Source organism: Sorex fumeus, unplaced genomic scaffold, assembly GCF_029834395.1.
Source record: "Sorex fumeus unplaced genomic scaffold, SorFum_2.1 ptg000075l, whole genome shotgun sequence".
Classification (NCBI taxonomy): Eukaryota; Metazoa; Chordata; class Mammalia; order Eulipotyphla; family Soricidae; genus Sorex; species Sorex fumeus.
The window spans coordinates 5,736,852-5,758,157 of record NW_026606132.1 but is presented as its reverse complement, the minus strand read 5'-3'; the positions used below and the strand labels follow the sequence as shown (position 1 = coordinate 5,758,157).

Here is a 21,306-nt window from a genome sequence, read left to right as displayed (position 1 = left end):
ATCTGTCACTGTCCTCCCGTTGTTCATCGATTTGCTCGAGCGGGCCCAGTAACGTCTCCATTGGAGTCTTTGTTGTTACTGTGTTTGGCATATCGAATACGTCACAGGGAGCTTGCCAGGCTCTGCCATGCGGGCGAGATACTCTCGGTAGCTTGCCGGGCTCTCCGAGAGGAGCAGAGGAATCGAACTCGGGTCGGCCATGTTGACTGAGTGGAAGGCAAATGCCCTACCGCTGTGCTATCGCTCTATGCGATTTAAAAGATGCAAAGGGGAGAGAATGCGGGTAGAGCGTCTCCCTTGCACGCAGCCAACATGGCTGACCCGAGTTCGATTCCTCCGCCCCTCTCGGAGAGCCCGGCAAGCTACTGAGAGTATTCGATATGCCAGACACAGTAACAACAAAGTCTCCAATGGAGACGTTACTGGGCCCACTCGAGCAAATCGATGATCAACGGGAGGGCCTTTACTTTACTTAAAAAAATTAAAAATCGGGGCTGGAGCGATAGCACAGCGGGTAGGGCGTCTGCCTTGCACGCGGCCAACCCGGGTTCAATTCCCAGCATCCCATATGGTCCCCCAAGCACCGCCAGGAGTGATTCCTGAGTGCAGAGCCAAGAGGAACCCCTGTGCATTGCTGGGTGTGACCCAAAAAGCAAAAAAATAAATAAATAAATAAAAATCAATTAAAAAAATAATTCAAAGGGATCTTTGATTTTTTTGATGCGTTGGAGAGAATAGAAACAGATGTGTCCTGGTGGTCCAGGAAGACAGGCATTATTACCAAAACAGACATCTTGGGTCATCCGACCTGCTGTCTAAGGACTCCATTGTGTCCCTCCAAAATTAATATGCTGAAGCCCTGGCCTTCGGTGACTCCCTCCTTCCTTCTCCTCTTCTTTCCTCTCTCCCTCCCACTTCCTCCATTCCTGTCCTTCCCCTCTCCCTCTCCCCTGCCTGCACACACTTTATAGGAAAGGACTTGTGAAGAAAGAGTATGACCATCTGTAAGCCAGAAAGTACAGATTCCTCAGAATCCAATAGTGCTGGCAGGTTTATCTTGGACTTCCAGTCCTTATGCTTAAGTATAGATTTCCACTGTTCAAGTCTGTGGTATTTTATTATGACAAATAGACATGCCGAGATCTCTGCCTGTAGATAATCAGTATTGGGCTTCATGGAAATGACATCTACAGACAAGCCACCGAAGCTTTTGTGCATCTGCATAGCTCGAAATAATTTTCCATTCAAGAGCAATACCTAGGGGGCTGGAGCGATAGCACAGCGGGTAGGGCGTTTGCCTTGCACGTGGCCCGACCCGGGTTCAATTCCCAGCATCCCATATGGTCCCCCGAGCATGGCCAGGAGTAATTCCTGAGTGCATGAACCAGGAGTAACCCCTGTGCATCGCTGGGTGTGACCCAAAAAGCAAAACAAATAAATAAATAAATAAAATATATTTTTTAAAAAAGAGCAATACCTGACACTTGAATCCAGCAGCACGCATTTGCACTAGCCTCACCACTGGAGGAATGGTTCACATATAATTCCCCAGCGTGAAGCCTGGATTGCACAGTCTAGCATGGAGGGGTGCTCAGGTGAACCTGAGCAAGAAATCTGCTTTTAACCTCTATGAGCTTTCCCCCTTGGCATGTTCTAATGAGTATCCGCTCTTTCCTTGAGTATCTGGAAGCTTCTTTTATATCAGTGCTCCTGCCAAGCGACCCAGTCCACCTTTGCAGTAGTAACCAGCGTAGATTGGGGGTGTATTTATGAAAAAACTAAGAGCCGGGGGGCTGGAGCGATAGCACAGTGGATAGGGCATTTGCTTGTAATGTGGCCGACCCAGGTTCGATTCCCAGCATCTCATATGGTCCCCCGAGCACTTCCAGGAGTAATTCCTGAGTATAGAGCCAGGAGCAACTCCTGAACATCGCTGAGTGTGACCTCAAAAGCAAAAGAAAAAATAAAAACAAATCTAAGAGCTGGGGGGAAATGGACTTCCTCCCCATGCCTGCCACTTGCCACACAGTAGGTGCCATCTATGAATGGGAACCCCCATGGGAGTATCTGGAAGCTTATGCTTATACTTAACATCAGGCAACATCAGCGCATTAATCTCTGGCTTAGAATGCTTTGCATTCTACCTTTGGTTTTTGACTGGCCCCCTCTCCCCTCTGTGGCTTAGAAATCTTTCAAGGATTTTGCCAGAGAGATCATACAGAGGATAGGGTGCTTACCTTCCCAGTGGAAGACCCAGAATCAATTCCCATATCCCATGTGGTCTCCACTGCCTGCCAGGAGTGATCCCTGAGTGCAGAGTCAGGACTAAGCCATGAGCACCTGCAGATGTGGCCCCCAAACAAACAAACAGAAAACCTTTTCATGGACACTTGGGTCTCCTTTCAAACCTTCCAGTGGGCTCAGGAAATAGTGCATGGTGTTAAGATACTTACCTTGCATGTACAACCCTAGTTCAATCCCCAGTACTATATGGCATCCCCAGAGTGAACCCAAAACATAGATACAGGAGCAGGCTGGAACAGAGAGAAGTGGAGCCTAACTCCACCTCCCTCAAAACTAAAATCCAGCCCAAGTTCTCAACCCACCTGCCCAGGTAGTTTCAATGGTCGAGGAGCTGTCATAGCTAATCTGTGGTCATGTTTTTTTTTCTTTCTGGGTGACACCCAGCGATGCAAAGGGGTTACTCAGGAATTATTCCTAGCGGTGCTCGGAGGACCATATGGGATGCTGGGAACCGAACCTGGGTTGGCCGCGTGCAAGGCAAATGCCCCACCAGCTGTGCTATCGTTCTAGCTCCCATTCTGCATCCTTTGAAGGAGGCGAAAGAAAGCATTAGTGCACTGTTCCATCCTTTGCTCTCTAGGGATACTAAATCTGGTCCCTACTCACCTTGCTGAGACAGGCTGCTCCAGCAAGCCTGCTAACTTTAGAACTCCATATTGCCGCATGGCTAACTGGCCCCTGGAGAAAAAGAGATTAGGATAAAGCAAAGGGGCAAATGGAAACTATTAGAGCAAATGACAGCGTAAGTAAAAAGCAGTAACCAATAAAATTCATTTCCTCGTGGATCTGCAGAGAGTTTTGTCACAGGATTCCTAAGATTTGCACACGTTATGCATAGCAGGAGGCTGAGTTCAATCCAGGAATGATTTCCCAAGCATCTACCTGGGAAAAAATAGTACCTAATCACAGTTGAATGTGGCCCTCAACAAAATAAATAAACCTTTCTACACTTGGTGGTTTGTGGAAAATCAAGTCTTGAAAGATATTTAAAACTCTCTGATTACTCCAAAACTTGTATGCAAGAATGCTAGAGAGAGTCTCTCAGTTGCTGGAGCAGAAACTTTCTGCCAATAAGTCACACAGGTGACTATAATGAGTGTGGTCTGTCTGAGTCAAAGATAGTCACAGAACTGTGTCCCTAGAAAGGGCCAAGGTTCACACACACAAAAAAGCTCAGGTTGTAGACCAGTTTACAGAAAGCCTAGGGCCTGATATCTGCCGATAAGCCTTTTTGGTCTGAAGTTTGTTTATATCAGGAGAGGACCTGAAGGAAAGAAAGGAAGGGGAGAAATGAGAATCTAGGAAACAGGAAGTAGCCTTCGATCTGATTAGGAAGAGAGATGTTCCTTGCCCTTTGGTGTTTTTAGAGAACTGCACTTTTAGGAAAGTCGGAGATAAGGGCATTTTCTGCTTCTAGAAAATATAGTACTAGTGCCGTACCTATCCTCTGCAATAAGATTGATGGCAGAGATAGGAAATGCATGCAGTTCCATTGAGCACTGATGATGAAAGAGAATAGTTGAACAAATCCCAAGATGCCATGATCCCACTGATGGGCTTTGTTTTGGGCCACAGCAGCTATCCTCAGTGTTTTCTCCTGTTTTTTGTTTTGTTTTGTTTTGTTGGGCTACACCTGGCTGTATTCAGGTGTTACTCCTTGCTCTGTGCTCAGGAGTCACTCCTCAGGGAACCATATGGAGTGCACAGGATTGAACCTGGGTCAGCAGCTTTCAAGGAAAGCTCCATACATGCTGTCCAGTTGCTGTTCCCTGATTTTTGATTTTTTTGATAGAGCTTTTTCTTTAGCATGGAGGACAGTAGGTTTGGGTCACACCAAGCAGTGATGAGGGGCAACCCCTGGCTCTGTATTCAGGGGTCACTCCTGGCAGTGCTCAGGAGACCTTATGTGGTGCCAAAGATAAAACTGTTGTTGGCACCATAGAAGACAAGCTCCTTGCCCCTGTACTATTTCTTTGTACCAGGATGAGAAAAAGTATACCAAAAGTGAACTCAGGGAATCAATTTTTAGGGCAAAAGAATGGAAAAGGGACAAGGGAAACACAAAACCAGAAGCCTGTTTTCTTTGAAAGTTCAAATTTTGTAACTGTTTGCTTAGAAATGTGTTCCTTTGATCTTTGTCTGTTAAGTGAGTTTGAAAAGTGTTTTCTGAGACGAAAGTGATATTTAATTGGCTACAATTTTCACATTGAAACTCATTTGGTTTTATGTACTCATAAAACAATTCTTCATGGAAATGAATTTCTTTGGTTAGAATTCAAATCCTAAGTGACCAAATTTCATCTGATCCTCTATTAGTGTAAGAACTTAGGAGTACAAAATTAAGGTTGCTGGAATGACGTGCCTCCACCCAGTTTCCACACATTCCAGCAATCGTGGCATCCATTGGGATAGTGGCTTTTATATTAAAGGTTTTTAAATAAGGTTAAAACTGGACTGATTACATCTATTGCATGCAAGAAGTTCGATCCTCCACACGCCATGGTCTCCTGAGTACCACAGGGAATGCCCCTGAATACCAAGCCAGGAGTATCCCATAATCACTGCCAGGAGTAGCTCCAAAGAAAAACAGAACAAGATAAAACAAAAAGTCTTAAAATCTAATGATAATAATAAATGTCTTGGGGCTGGAGCAATAGCACAGTAGGGCATTTGCCTTGCACGCGGCCGACCCGGATTTGATTCCCAACATCCCATATGGTCCCCTGAGCACCGCCAGGAGTAATTCCTGAGTGCCGAGCCAGGAGTAAGCCCTGTGCATCCCTGGGTGTGACCCAGAAAGAAAAAAAAGAATAAATTTCTTATATTAGTCAGAATATTATTTTGTAATATTTCATCCTCTGCCACTATTATTGCTTTGACTTCTCAAAACTGGGAGAATTGATAGTCACTATCTGAGTTATCATACATAAGTGAAATTCTGCGTGTAAAGTGCTTTCAGAGCTGCACATCTTCAAGTAGGGGTATTTTAAGGGGTATTTAGGGGGTATTTCCCTTTAAAGTAGGGAAAAACAATAATATTTTCGGGTACTGTAATTTCCCTTAAATTAAGTAGTGCTTGGATATATAGATGAATATTGATTGATTGATTTCTGGCTCAACCACCTGAGCCATTGGTTAGGTGATTTCACATTCATTAAATTCATCCCATATGGACAAAATAGAATTCCTTGTTTTAATAGATGCAGTTTTCCAGTTGGAGTTTCCCAAACTGATTTGAACTAAGTGCCTCTGGATATCTATTTTTCATAATTACTCTTTTTGTTTGTTTTGGGGAAATTTGGGGAGAGGAGGGTTGGACCACACTAGGCTCTGGTCAGGGCTTACTCCTGGCTTTGCTCTCAGGGATCACTCCTGGGGGGATTCAATGGACCATACAGGATGCCTGGCATTGAACCCGGGTTGGCTGCTTACAAGGCAAACGCCCTTCCTGCTGTGCTATATCACTGAAGCTCCTCTTGTTTTTCTTTTGGGGCCATACCCATTGGTACTCACTGCCTATTCCTGGCTCTGTGCTCAGGGGGTCACTCCTGATGGTGCTAGGGTGATTACAAGCAGTGCAGGGACTGAACCCAGGCCAGTCACATTCAAGGCCAGCATCTTATCAGCAACGTTATCTCTCCAGCCCTGTCCTTTACGTGAACAAACATAAAACTCCCCTCAATTGTACTCGGGACCACGATTGCCCTCCTCACTATTCCAGCACCACAACCCCATCCCCCAGGAGTGGCATTATCCACTTTCAGCAACACTGATGGATGATATATGCACTATTTTTCATCAACTAAACTGTCACTTTTAGACATATAGTAGATTTCCTATTTTGGCCAATGCTGAAATGTAGACACTTGTCACAGGACATATCCAACTTGGGGGTTTTGAAAAATGAAACTCAATTTTTGTTTTTGTTTTTTAGACCATAATTGACATTGCAGAACTTAGCCAAGATCCAGAATGAGAAATCTCTGGGCCCTCTAAAGATTACTGTTCGATTTAGTTTTAAAACATTTCTATGTTGTCTTTGGATTTCTTGAAAAGCAAGGAAGTCATATTTAATGCAATCACTTTGGAACCTTTAAGGTTATACATAGACTGCTGTGGAAAGAAGGCAGAATCTATCACCTGACTTCTTGTACTACTCTCTACCTCATACTAAAATTTCCCTCTAATCACAGTGCCTTCTTTTTTAATGTTTCCATTTTTATTGTGGTAACATTGATTTACAACACTACAAATTTCCAATGTGCAGCATCATAGTTCAATATCTCCATGCACTCTATGTATATAGAAATATTGCAGCTTCCATCACCATACCACAGCCCCATTTCACCCATCCTCCAGCCCCCAGTAATCACCAATCTGTTTTTTTGTTCAAATGTTTTGATTTTTGTAATTTCTATTTTATTAAAGCATCATGATTTACAAAGTTATTCTTAGATGGGTTGTACACATGTAATGACCCAGCACCAATCCCACCACCAGTGTCAACTTCCCTCCACAGTTTTTTCCAGAAATTAGTTTAATTGTAACCAATGTGATACATGAATATATATATATATATGGCAAAAAAGGTACGCAGTAAAAAGCAATAAATCCCTACCCACCCTCCCCAATTCAAAGTTTGCCAGCCAGGTGGCAAATTCTTTTATCCATGTCTGTTTAGTGATAACTCCATATTTTAAGATCTGCTTTTGTTGGCTTCACCTAACTAAATGACAAGAGAGATTTTGTTCAGGCTCCCTTATGTCCTTCCCCCACCCTTCATACATTGTATCACTACTTTTACCTCTTCTCTTTGTCTCTCTAGTTCACTATACATACATAAACCCTACACCTGCCTTGCTTTTTCCAATAGAGACAGTATCTGGACTTCCTAGTTAATGAGACTAACACTACCACTCCATTTCTTCCCCTCTTCCTGCCACCTTAGTGACTGTACTTGCACATAGCCAAAGATTAATAACATTCCCATTCTATTTGGAACCATGATTACACCACCCTTGCTTTCCCTAGATGCTGGTTGACTCTACAACCAGAAAGCCAGAATTAAGATCACCTTTGTAAGGATCAAACACTGTTCACAGAATAGCAAAGTTGAATACTGTAACTGGATTTTCTCATCTGACTGCAGACTTGAACCACATTCCAATAAGTGTTCAAGCAAATTCTCTTTCCTGGCAATTGTTCAGAACCAGGTCACATCTGAGGTTGCTTCATACTTGAAGTCTGACTGCACAGTTTGTTGTTTTTCCTGGTCGTTTCTATTTGCCATTGTTTTTTTTTTCTCTAAGGGATCGACAAGTTATGCCTTCCAGATCATGATCATTAATCTACAGCGGGAACTCTGTTTAGCTATATTTTCTGGAATCATCACATTCAACTGGAAATCTCTTTAAGTCTTTTTCTAATCTGGGAGATTTTCCTCCCATTTAGACCTAGTTCATTTTACTTCAGTTGTTAATTCACACACACACACACTATTGTTTTCTTTTAGGGCATTCTGTACCCATAGTCATATCCTCTGTGCAAGGTTTTGTTGGTTTTAATGGATGCAAAAACTTTTCAAGGATTTGAAGATTTCAGATTTTGGCGCGCTCCCAAGCAGAGCTCAAAGAAGCCCTGAAACAACTTCCAGCTATATTCAGTCAATCAGGCCAAGTGGAGAGTTGCAGATGTTTAGATTTTTTTTCCTGTCCCTTGCGTGATCCATTTCCCTGGAAACTTTTTGTTTCTGTCTTTCAGCAAATGATTTTGAGCCGTTTATCTGTTTCTATTCAAAGATGAGTCCATGGAAAAACGGATGGCCAAGTCCATGAACGCGAACGACTGATCATTTTGTTCTAGGGTCGGGGGCTGGGGCCGGTGGAGGTCAGCCATCCTGCCCTGAAGCCCCCAAATCCCCCCAAAGTTACTTCCTTTAAACATGTACCTGCAGGCGGACGTTGAACACTACGGAGGTCATGACGTAGAAGTAGGGAAAGTTGGCGCGTAGTTGCCAGGCCAGGTTGAACAAGGTGAGCAGCGTGCGAGTGAGCCCCTTGCAGAAGGCGCGGTAGGAACTGCGGGCGGCAGCCAAGCCGGTGAGCTGCACCGCCTGGCGCGACAGAGCCGCCGCCGCCGCCACCAGCGATCTGGTGTCACCTCCCATCGGTGCACCGAACCCAGGGCCTCCGGAGAGATGGACTGCAGGAGAAGACGTGCGGGAGGCTGACCTAGAGGCCACCGATGCGAACCGCGCCGCACCACCAGCGTTTCCTTCCTGGCAGCGCGCCAGCACGGCGAATCTCTGGAGCCCCGAGCTGGCCGCGTTCCCACGAGGTTGCAGCGGGGCGGGGCCCCCGAAGGGGCGTCTAAGATTTCCAGCCCGGGAACCTGGAGAATCTGAGGTCTCTAGAATGAGATCCAATCTGAGGACCCGAGTCTGAGATCTCCGGCCCCGGAACCTGGAGAGGAGTCACTGGGATGTGTGTTGTTGGGGTAAAAAGCCGGGGAAGGGAGTAATGGGGGCCCAAAGAGCTTAAGCAAGAGACCAAGCTACCTGATTCAAGTGGTCCTTATGATTTTTATTTTTTCTTTTTCATATTAAAACACGATCATTAAGTGCCGGAGTGATAGCACAGCGGGTAGGGCGTTTGCTTTGCATGCAGTGACCTGGGTTCGATTCCCAGCAACCCATATGGCCGCCCAAGCACCACCAGGAGTAACTCCTGAGCATCATCGGATGTGACCCCCCCAAAAATGCGATAATTAGCCAAATATAATTTACTAAAAAGTTGGAAAAGTTCCTTCCTAAGCAAGGTGTTGACCAGCTTAGAAGTAGGGAGCGGTATCCTGTTGGCTGAAGTCCCTTAGGAACTGTTTCACCGCGCCATGATCAGCCAACACAAATACACAACACGCAGGGCACTTTGACCTTGAAAATGTGTACATTCTGTCGCAATGATTCCAGAGACTTTTTATCTTTTTGTTGTGCATCGTTATTTTCCATCCTACGTGAAAATTTCTGCAAGCAGGCTTTCAGACCTGTTCAACAGTATCTAATTAAAACAATAGAAAGTGGATTTCCTGGGAAAATTTTACCTCCCACGTCCCTATTCTCTTCCCTTTCTGTAACTTCCAGACGTGATCTATTCATAAATTGCTCTAACCATGTCGGTAATACATGCCTACCTCATTCTGACATCTGATTATTAAACCAACATATTCCATTTAACTAATATTATCCAATAATTTATTTAGCCACTCCCCTATGAATGGATATTCTGAGTGTTTTCAGTTTTTCCTATACCGAAAAATAGTGTCCGTGAATATCATTGTACAAATTAGTTAACAAGTGAGAAGAGTACAGATAATAATGACTATACCTTTATCAAAGCAATTGCGTATAATGTACAAATTTAATGGGCAGAATCAAAAAGTTTTAGTAATGCATGTGATGGATCAAAAACAGTTTAAATGAGGGCTAGAGCAATAGTACAGCAGGTAGAGCATTTGCCTTGCACACAGCCAACCTGGATTCGATTCCCAGCATCCCATATGGTCTCCGAGCACCACCAGGTGCAATTCCTGAGTAAAAAGCCAGAAGAAACCCATGTGACCCAAAAAAGAAAAAGAAAAAAAAAACAGTTCAAATGAAAAAAAAAAGTTTAGGGACCAGGACTCATATAACATTGATATAAAGGAGCTCAGAAAAAGTACTAAGCAACTGTACCTCATTATTCTTCTTTTTCGCATTCAATTATTAGCGGCTCTGAAAACTTCCTTAATTAAAAAAATTAATTAGTGTTTTTTTCTGATTCCTTATAAATAATGGGAACATTATATATAGATATAGGGTGGCAAAAGTTTAATTCTAGGATCACAAAGATGCCCAGAAATAAAGGTTATTAAAAAGTTGATATATATTTTAAATTAATTTTTTATTATTGAATATTCTGTGTTTTACAATGCCTATAATGTTTCTCATGCACATAACCCTAACATCAGACCCATCACCATTGTCCCCTTCACCCTCCCACAAGGATCTCAATGGCCCTCTGCCACCAACTCAATTGTTTAGATCAGTTTTCCCGTTATTTTGATTTGGTCCTTTATGTTACCTTGCTGTGCATCTTTATGTTCCGTATGAGAGAGATCATTCTATATCTATCCCTTTCTTTCTGACTGATTCCACCTCCCATGATATCCTAAAATTCCATTCTTGGTGCTGCAAATTGAATGATCTTATTATTAGAGCTGTATAGTACTCCATTGTGTGTGTGTACATATATATATACATATATATATGTACACACACACACACAACTTCTCAATCATTTCATCCTTAGTAAGGCATTTGAATTATTTCCATATCTTGGATATTGTACTAAATACAGTGATGAATGTTGGTGTGTATTTATCCTTTTGAATTAATGTTTTTGTGTTTTGGGGTTAGATGCCAAGAAGGTTACACTGGGTCACATGGGAGCTATATTGTTATTTTTGAAAACATCTCCATATTGTTTTCCATGGAGAATAAATCAGATAACATTCACACCAACAGTGAATGAGGGTTCTTTTCTTACCACAACCCCACCAACACTGGCTGTTTTCAGACATTTTGGTATGTGCCATTCTCACTGGCATGAGATGACATCTCATTGCTTTTTGTATTTGCATTATCCTAATCATATGCCTTTTTGTTTCTTTGGGGATGTGTTTGTTAATCTCTGCACCCCATTTGTGCATTGGGTCATTGAGTTTTTTGTTGTTGAGTTTGTGAGTGCTTTATGGGTATTGAATATAAATAGTTTAACTGATGTATTGTGTGCAAATATTTTCTCCCATTCCGTAGGGTGTCATTTATTATTTGTTGAAAAGATTTTTTTGTTCCACCTCATATATTTAGGACTTTTGTCATAAGTGAGCAACCCATAAATCTGGTGACTTAATTCATAACTCTGTATTCTGTTCCATTGGTCTGAGGTTCTATGTTTATTCCAGTATCATGCAATTTTGATTATTATAACTTTGTAGTATGGTTCAAATTTGGAAAATACAATGTATTCCATCTTTTTATTAATTGTGATTGCTTTGACTTATTTGCCCAAGTTTATGGTTACATACAAATTTTAGTAGAGTTTGTTCCATGTCTTTGAAAAGAGTCATTGGAATATTCATGGTTAATTTATTGAATCTGTATAGAAAGATGGTTATTTTAACAATGTTGATACCTTTAATCCATGATCAGTGAATCTTTTTCTGTTTCCTGGTATATTCTATTTCTCTTAGCAGTGACTTATACTCTTCACTATATAAGCCTATTTAACCTCCTGCATTAAGTTGACTCCTAGGTATTTGATATTTCAGTCACTATTTTGAAGGGGATAGTATTCCTAATTTCTATTTCTTCGAGTTCATTGTTTTGTGTACAGGAACGACACTGATTTTTATGTATTAATTTTGTAACCTGATACCATAGTGTATTGGTTTATTATTTCTAGGAGTTTCTTTTGTGGCGTCTTTAGGGTTTTCAATGTATAATGTCAGTGTCATCTGCGAGAGTGATAATTTTACTTCTCTCATTCAATTCGGTTCTCGTTAATATTTTTTCCTGTCCAAGGTGAGGTCTCCCAAAACAAGGCATATATATAGATGTATATGTATGTATATATATACATATATATCACAAATCATAATATGATAGAAATACAAGGAGGATGTTGCCATGACAATTACTTTTAAATAAGGTATCTGTTCATATTAATACCTTCTATGTGCTATTTCTTAAGGACAATCAATGATTAGCTGATAGATATTTGAATGATTTCATATTTTTCTTTATCATACAAAAGATTGAGGTTAATATCATTGTGAGGAGGAGGAAGAGGAAGAGTGGAAGAGGATGAGGGGAAAGAGGAAAAGGAGGACAAGGAGAAAGAGGAAGGAGGAGGAGGAGAATGGGCTATTTTTTTTTTTTTTGTATAAATCTTGCAGGATTTTTTTTTTTTTTATTTTTTTCCCCCTTTATTTTATTTTATTTTTTTTAAAGTTGTAGATTTACAATTTTTTGTGCTTTGGTTTCAATTATACAATGATCAGATACCCATCCCTCCACCAGTGCCCATTTTCCACCACCATGGATAATATCCCTCCCACCCCCATCCCCCCATCCCCCCGTCTCTGTGGCAGGGCAATCCCCTGTGTTCTCTCTCTCCTTTTGGGTGTTGTGGTCTGCAAAAGAGGCATTGAGTGGCAAACATGTTCAGTCCATAGTCTACTTTCGACATGCATCTCCCCTCCTGGGAGGATCCTCCAAACATCCTTTATTTGGTGCTCCCTTCTCTATCTGAATAGCCCTTTCCTCTAGGATACCCGGCTGGCCTCTAAGTTATGGAGTAATCCTCCTGGTGCTGATCTCAGCTATTCTTGGGTATTAATCTCATACTTTGTTACTTTATATCCCCCAGATGAATGCAATCTTTCTATGTCTATCCCTCTCTTTCTGACTCATTTCGCTTAGCATGATACTTTCCATATTGTACCACTTGTATGTAAATTTCATGACTTCATCTTTTCTAAGAGCTACATAGTACTCCATTGTGTAGATGTACCAAAGTTTCTTTAACCAGTCATCTGTTCTTGGGCATTCAGGTTTCTTCCAGTTTCTGGCTATTGTAAAGAGGGCTGCAATGAACAAACAAGTGCAGATGTCACTTCGACTATACATTTTTGCCTCTCTGGGATATATTCCCAGGAGTGGTATTGCTGGGTCAAATGGGAGCTCAATTTCTAATTTTTTGAGAATCGTCCATACTGTTTTCCAGAAGGGCTGAACCAGTGGACATTCCCACCAACAGTGAAGGAGTGTCCCTTTCTCGCCACATCCACGCCAGCATCGGTTGCTTTTGTTCTTTTGAATGTGCGCCAGTCTCTGAGGTGTGAGATGGTATCTCATTGTGGTTTTGATCTGCATCTCCCTGATGATTAATGATGTAGAGCATTTTCTCATGTGCTTTTTTGCCATTCGGATTTCTTCTTTGAGAAAGTTTCTGTTCATTTCATTGCCCCATTTTTGGATGGGGTTGGATGTTTTCTTCTTGTGGAGTTTAACCAGTATTTTGTATATCCTGGATATCAACCCCTTGTCAGATGTGTATTCGGTGAATATCCTTTCCCATTCTGTAGACTGTCTTTGTATTTTGGTCACTGTTTCTTTGGAGGTGCAGAAGCTTCTTAGTTTAAGATAGTCGAGAATGGGCTATTTTTGTTTGTAATACCAAAATAAACAAATGGGACTATATCAAATTTAAGAGATTTCTGCATAGTGAAAGAAACTCAAGCTATTAAAAAATCACTGACAGGGGTATGGTGCCACCAGCAGTCAATCTGTACTTGTGAGGAAAGTGCATCAGCGGCCTCATGGCGCCTTCAGACTTCCAGATACCTCAAAATTGCTGCTGTGCCTTTGGCCAGACCCCAAAAACTTGGGGCAAACTTTACCAAGAAAGTAAACGGCCAAAAGTTAGGTATGTGGGAGACACACCCACAAACCACCTCCGGCTCAGCAATATTATTGGAGGCATGGCCTCTCTGGTTCATGATTGAACTGCTTAATGGCTATGATCCCAGAGACTCAGAAACAAATCTCTAAACCCAACAGCTTTTGGCAGAAATGCGCCCGGTCCCTACAGTAGGCTACTGGTGCTGGGCCACTCCAGGTGGGAATAGGTTTTGTGCCTTGGACTGTTCCCTCTGGTGGCCCAGTGGCTGTCATCCTCCAGAGGCCACTGGACAGTCAGGTTTGGGCCAGCAGTGATGAGACACATGGGGCCTCACGGGATGGGGGTGGAACTGGCCCTTTCCTCCCCATCCCAACAAGACCCCAAGTCGCCGCCCACGAACGGCCTCTCTGGCTCTTCATCAAGCTACTTAACGTCCATGATCCCAAAGACTGAGAAACAAATCTCGAAACCTGGCGGCTTTTGGCAGAAATGTGTCCTGTTCCTGCAGTAGGTTACTGTCGTGGGGCCACCCCAGGGAGGAAAGGGTGCTGTCCCTCCACCTGCTCCACCTTGGCAGTTTGGTGGCTGCCATCCTCCAGAGGCCATTGGACAGTCAGGTTTGGGCCCGCAGCGACGAGACACGTGGGGCCTCATGGGATGGGGGTGGAGCTGGCCCTTTCCTCCCCACCCCAATGAGACCCCTATTTGCCGCCAACAAACGGCATCTCTGGCTCCTGATCAAGCTGCTTAATGGCCATGATCCCAGAGACTCAGGAACAAATTTCGGAACCCAGCAGGTTTCGGCAAAAAATTCCTCCAGATTTAAGTGTTAAAATTTCGGAATTTCAAAATTGCGCAGCCACGAATGCAGCCATGTGACATCGTACGTTATTCATAACTAGCAATAGAAAACAAATTGTCTACTGTTGCCTTTTTGGCAGATCTGAGTGTAGGGTAAAATCCCAAATAATAATGGTGGGTGCAGTGTCAAAATGTTGAATGTAATCAAAGTATAGATAGAGTAATTTGGAAATCATCTGCCCCACAGTTAGGGGGAAGGTATGGGATGAGGGTATAATGGGTCTTTTGGTGGTAGATAATGGGCACTGGTGAAGGTATGGGTGTTTCATTGTATGACTGAGACTTAAACCCGAAAGCTTTGTAACTTCTCTCATGGTGATTCAATAAATAAAATTATAAAAAATGGGGGAAAAGTAAGGTGGAGTTCATGCACAATTCAATCAGCCTAATCAGTGCCTGAATAAATAGCAGTACTCCTACATAAAAAAATCTACTGAATGGGAGAAAATATTTGCACATGACACATCAGATAAAGCGTTGTTATCCAATATCTATAAAGCTCTCAGAAAACTCAGCAACAAAAAACCCAACTGCCCCATGCACAGATGGGGTGGGTAGATGAACAGACACTTTCCCAAAGAAGCCATATGGATTGCCAACAGGCATATGAAAAACTGCTCATTATTACTCATGATTAGGGTAATGCAAATCAAAACAACATTGACTGATTCCTGAGCATAGAGCCAGAAACAAGCCGTGAGCACAGCTGGGTGTGGCCCCAAAACAAAAACACACACAAAAATGTTACTACAAACATTTCCTGTCCCTGTATCCATAAAATTTGCATTGACGTTACAGACATTCTCATCAGAAGGTGATCAGTTTCTCTTTTCTTCAATTCTTTTTTTCTGCTTTGGGGGACAAACCTAGCTGTGCTCAGGGGGATACTCCCAATTCTGTGCTCAGAAGGTTGCTCCCGTAAGTCCCTAGGGTTCCATGTCACATCAAGGATCTAACCCAGGCCTCTTACATACAACACGTGTGCTTCAGCACATTGATCTGTTTCTGCAGCCGCATTTCTACACTTGAACCTACTGTGTAACTTGCTTTGGTCAGTGGAACATTGGCAAAAGCAGTGCTTGCAAAAGTTAAGAGAGTGCTTATGCATTGGGAACTGCACTCCTGCTAGTCTTGGAAACATATGTCGCATGTGACCAATAAGATAGAGACCCATACTGTAATCTTCCTATAGCCATACGGCCCCAACTGTTTACCTCGAAGTACTTTCACAAGACTATCAGCAGAAGCTGGCCACAGACACATAACACAAGTAGAATAGCTCTGCTGAACCCGGCCCATTTGACAACCATGAATAATCATTAAGTGAAAGATGGTTGTTTTCTGATTCTGAACCTTCAGTGGTTTCTTTCTCAATAAAAACTGACCACCATACCTCAGAATAGGGCTAGAATATAGAATTACAATCTGAACAGTTTATTGTATAGTGATCCTTGAAAATCACTTGTCCATGAGAACCTTAGAACTTAGAAAATAGAATACAGAAGCACGATTTATTTCACAAAAAGAATTCAGGAGAGGCAGATAGATGGCTCAAAAGACCAAAGTGAAAAATTGCATTTTGGAGCCCCAGGTTTGTTTCCCAACACTGTCATGGATCCCTAAATACTTCCAGGTGTGACCTGGAGCACTGAGCCAAGAGTAGTCTCCAAGCAACTTCAATATGTCCAAAACAAAACAAAGCAAATTTCTGGGAAAAACCCACAAATGTATATGGACAGTTAATTTACAATGAAGGAGCCAAGAGCAGATTACTCTGTCATACCATACACAGACATTATTTCAAAGTGAATTACAGACTTGGATATAAGATTTATGAAACTATAAAACGTATGGAAAAAACATACGCAAAAGTACTCCACAACATTGGCCTCAGTGATGCCTTTCGGGACACAACCTCAGTAACAAGGGAAACAAAACAAAATAAATCAATGGGACAACATCAAACTAAAAGGCTACACAGTGGAGCCAGAGAGATAACTCAATGGACTGGAGCTTATTCTTCGCATAAAGGAGGCCTGGATTCAGTCCCAAACATTGCATGGTCCCCTAAGCACTGCTGGGAGTAGCCCTTGAGAACAAAACTAAAGCAGCCCCTGACCATAGATATATGTGCCCACAAACCAATAAATAAATACAAAGCTGCACAGAAAAGAAACATCCCAATGTTTAAAATAAAAAGGCAGCCTACTAAGCAGAGAAAACTTTTGCACATAATATACCTAATAATGGACTTATATCCAAGGTTTATAAAGAATTCAGGAACTGGAGAGATAGTGCAAGGGTTAAGGCATTTGACCTGCAGAAGGTGGGATCCACAGCATATATGGTGTTCCCAAGACTTCAAAAGTAACCCCTGAGCACAAAGCCAGGAGTAGTCTTGAGCACTGCCAGATGTGGTCTCAAAGCTAAAACCAAAAATAAAGAAAAACAAACAAAAAGAACTCAGAAAACTAACATCAACAAAAACAACACAATGAAAAACTAGGTAGAGAGGTCAGAGAAATAGTACAGTGATTAAGGCACTTGCCTTTCATTTGGCCATTCCAGGGTTCAAACTCCTAGCACTACATATACTCCTCAGAGAACTTCTAGGAGTAATCCCTGAGCACAGAGCCAGAAGTAAGCCTGTAGCATCGTTGTACCATATATGCTTACTGAGCCCCACGAGGGCTCATTCCTGAGAACAGACAGAGGAATAGCTTTTGGGGAACTGCAGGGTGTGATATCAATCCCCCGAAATAAAGAACCCCAAATGCACTTGGATTCTGCAGAACTGAGGTTAATAGAGGAGCCAGTGGTGGAAACAAAGGGTTGAGGCGATCTAATGGGCTGTGGTGGAGGTATAGTTGAACAAACAAATATTACCTCAAAAACGATAGCAAGAGTCTGGAGCAATAGCACAGCGGGTAGGGCGTTTGCCTTGCATGCAGCCGACCCAAGTTTGATTCCCAGCATCCCATATGGTCCCCTGAGCACCACCAGGAGTAATTCTTCAGTGCAGAGCCAGGAGTAACTCCTGTGCATTGGCAGGTGTGACCCAAAAAGCAAAAAAAAAAAAAAAGATAGCTCTCAAGCTATAATAAAAAGACACCATACTGAGTGGGAGAAAATATTTGCATGCAATACATCAGATACAATGTTGATAATCTTGATAATCAATATATGTAAAGCACTCACAAAATTCAACAACAAAACCCCTAACTTCCTCATGCACACATGGAATTGGGAGATGAACACTTTCCCAAAGAATCCATATGGATAGTCAGTCCAAAGAATCCATATGGATAGTCAACAGGCATATGAAAAAATGCTTATCACCACTCATGTTTAAGAAAATGCAAATCAGAAAAATGAACTCTCATCTCATGTTAGTGAGAAAGGCATATATCAAAAAATCTGGAGATAGCCAGTGTTGTTGAGTTTGTGATGAGGAAGGAACCCTCATCCACTGTTGGTGGGAATGTCATCCGGTTCAACCTCTATGGAAAGTAATGTGGAGATTTCTCACAAAAATAGGCATAGAATTCCCATATGACCCAGTGGTAACTATACTTCTTGGCATATATTGCCCAAACACAAAAACATTAATTCAAAAGGATAAATGCACATCTGTGTCCGTTGATGTACTTAGGAGAATAGTCATGACAAGGAAACAATCCAAATGCCTAACTATGGATGGATGGATCATTGAAGTTGTGATATAAATAGACAACGAAATAGTATGAAGCTCTAAGAAAATCCAAATCATGTAATTCTCTGCCACATGGATGGCACTAGAGGATCTCATGCTGAGTGAAGACAATCAGAAGGAAGGGAATAGATACAGAATGATCTCTCTCATATGTGGGACGTAGAGGTAGTAACAAAGGTCCAAAGGCCACATAAAGAGAAAACTGATCCACACAATTGAGAAGGGGGCAGGGGCAGAAAGGGTCCTGTAGTCCTTGGGAGAGGGAGGGGGTACATTGGCGATGGATGTGATGTTGGAATTGCATGCATGAGAAACCATCATGAGCAGTATTATAAATAATAGCATATAAATAAATTAAAATATTTAAGTCATGGTCACGGTCCTCCCGTTGTTCATCAATTTGCTCGAGCGGGCCCAGTAATGTCTCCATCATGAGAGTTGTTGTTACTGTGTTTGGCATATCGAGTACGTCACGGGTAGCTTGCCAGGCTCTGCCATGTGGGCGAGATACTCTCAGTAGCTTGCCGGGCTCTCCGAGAGGGGCAGAGGAATCGAACTCGGGTCGGCCATGTTGGCTGCATGCAAGGCAAACGCCCTACCGCTGTGCTATCGCTCCAGCCCAAAATATTTAAGTAAGTAATAAAAATAAATAAGATATCTAGGATAAAGGGGAGATTGTGTTCCTTGGAAAATAATGCTATGATAACAGCATGATTATATACTATAACTCTTCCTTAATATCCACAAAATCAGTGGCAGCATTTTCCCAGGTAACTGCTTGAAGGAGAAATAAAAATACACTTCCTCCTCAGGGATTATTGGCCAAAGGGTTTCAGGTAACTCTCAAGCAACATTTGCTCATAGTCCTAGTGAGAGCTAATGAAGGCAAACGGTACATGAGGTGTGGTCAAAATTCAATTTCTGGTGGGCACAGTCGGTGGATAAAACCTGTCACTGTCACTGTCCTCCCATTGTTCATTGATTTGCTTGAGCAGGCCCAGTAACATTGTGAGACTTGTTACTGTGTTTGGCATATCAAATACGTCACGGGTAGCTTGCCAGGCTTTGCCGTGAAGGCGAGACACTCTTGATAGCTTGCTGGACTCTCCGAGAGGGGGCGGAGGAATCGAACTCCAATTGGCTGTGCTGACTGTGTGCAAGGCAAACGCCCTACCCACTGTGCTAGTGCCCCAGCCTGGGATAAAACTACTCTGTGATAATTTATCAGGTCCTAGGTTTACAGTTATAATGAGTGAGAGCTGAAGGTGTACCCTAAAACATGACATTTTGGTATGTGGATTATTTTAAGATGAAAGCAATCAAGAGCTAACTGATTTAGGAAGAATTTTTTCTGTTACTTTTCTCTCTTACCTGCCTAAAATAGGCTAGAAAGGAGACATAGACCAAGAAGAGAGCTATCACTTGAAAGGCATAAAAGAAAGACTTATCTGCATGGAATATTAAAATGCTGTTTACCAAATATTTGCTGCTCTCATTTTCCAGGGAATTTTTCCACCTCTTTGAAGCTACGGGCCCTGCTTCTTTTTCCCTGGCTCTGGATAACTTAGAAGCCTAACTTGCCTGACTACCATTGAGTCTCTCTTTTGACTTTTTGACCACACTCAGCAGTGCTCAAGGCTTATTCCTGCCTCTGCATTCAGGGATCACTCCTGGTGGGCATTGAGGGATCATATAGAGTGCCAGAGATCAAAGCTGGGTTGGCTGCATGCAAAGCAAGTGCTCAACCCACTGTACTATTGCTCTGGCACCTTAGTAGGATTTTTTAAAATGGGGCTCTTGTATCAGAAAATTGAATTTATTTTTCTCCTGTCATTCTGTCTTATATTAATTCAATCATTAGGCAAAGAATCTAGAATGGAAAAAGAGAAAAAATTCCCCTATACCTGTAATTGATGAAACATTTCAACTATCTGACCTGTGGAGTGTTAGGATAAGCCAGTTATTTAGGAAAAGCCAGTAAGCCTGGAACTCTCTTTCCCTTCCAATTACAGAAATAATAGCAAGTACGTATATAACACTTAGTATGTGCCAGACACTCTTCCAAGCACTTTACATATATTAACACGTTATTCCTCAAAGCAGCACTGCAAAGTAGTAACTATTATTGAACCTATTCTACCAAAACAAAGAAACTGGGGCATTTAGGTGATTTGCCCAAGGTCAGAGCTAGTAATTGGTGGAACTGTAGTTTAAATCAAGAGAGAGAGATAGAGAGAGAGAAAGTGAGTTTTTAGATACATCAGGCAAGTCAACACCATACCTGACATGATCAGGAGTTATTCCTAGCTCAGTGCTTAGGAGTGACCCAGGTGATGCTTGGGGAACCATATCAGTGTCCAAGACCAAACGGGGCTGTTTGCATACAAGGTAAGTGCCTTACCCCATCTACCATCTATCCATTCCTGAATCTGTGCTCTTTTTGTTTTTTGTTTGTTTGTTTGGGGGTCACACCCTACAAGGCTTAAGGTTTATTCCTGGCTCTGCACGCAGGAATCACTCCTGGTGGTACTTGGAAGACCATATGGGAGGCTGGGGATTGAACCCAGGTTGGTTGCATGCAAGGCAAGCACCCTACCCGCTGTACTATCACTCCGGCCCCCTCAGTCTGTGCTCTTAACCAACATTTTGTATTATCAAAATAGCAAACTGAAAACAATACTGAATGTACTGGTAATGCATAGAAAGGTGAACTGCCATAAAGAGTTTCTGATGTAGTGATGCCTAACACATCCATGTTTGATGCATCTGCTAGTGATAAATAACACAGACTCTTTATTTAATTTTATTTATTTATTTATTTATTTATTTTGCTTTTTGGATCACACCCAGTGATGCACAGGAGATACTCGATATTCCTGGCTCTGCACTCAGGAATTACTCCTGGGGGTGCTTGGGGGGACCATATGG

General features: G+C 42.3%; 1 protein-coding gene across 1 annotated transcript; it reads right to left on the bottom strand.

The window, feature by feature from the left end:
- Positions 1 to 8,239: 8,239 nt before the first annotated feature.
- On the bottom strand, positions 8,240 to 8,470 carry SMIM10 (small integral membrane protein 10). Its single transcript, XM_056130329.1, has one exon. It carries the CDS (start codon positions 8,468 to 8,470, stop codon positions 8,240 to 8,242), a length of 231 nt encoding a protein of 76 aa, XP_055986304.1.
- Between the last annotated feature and the right edge of the window lie 12,836 nt (positions 8,471 to 21,306).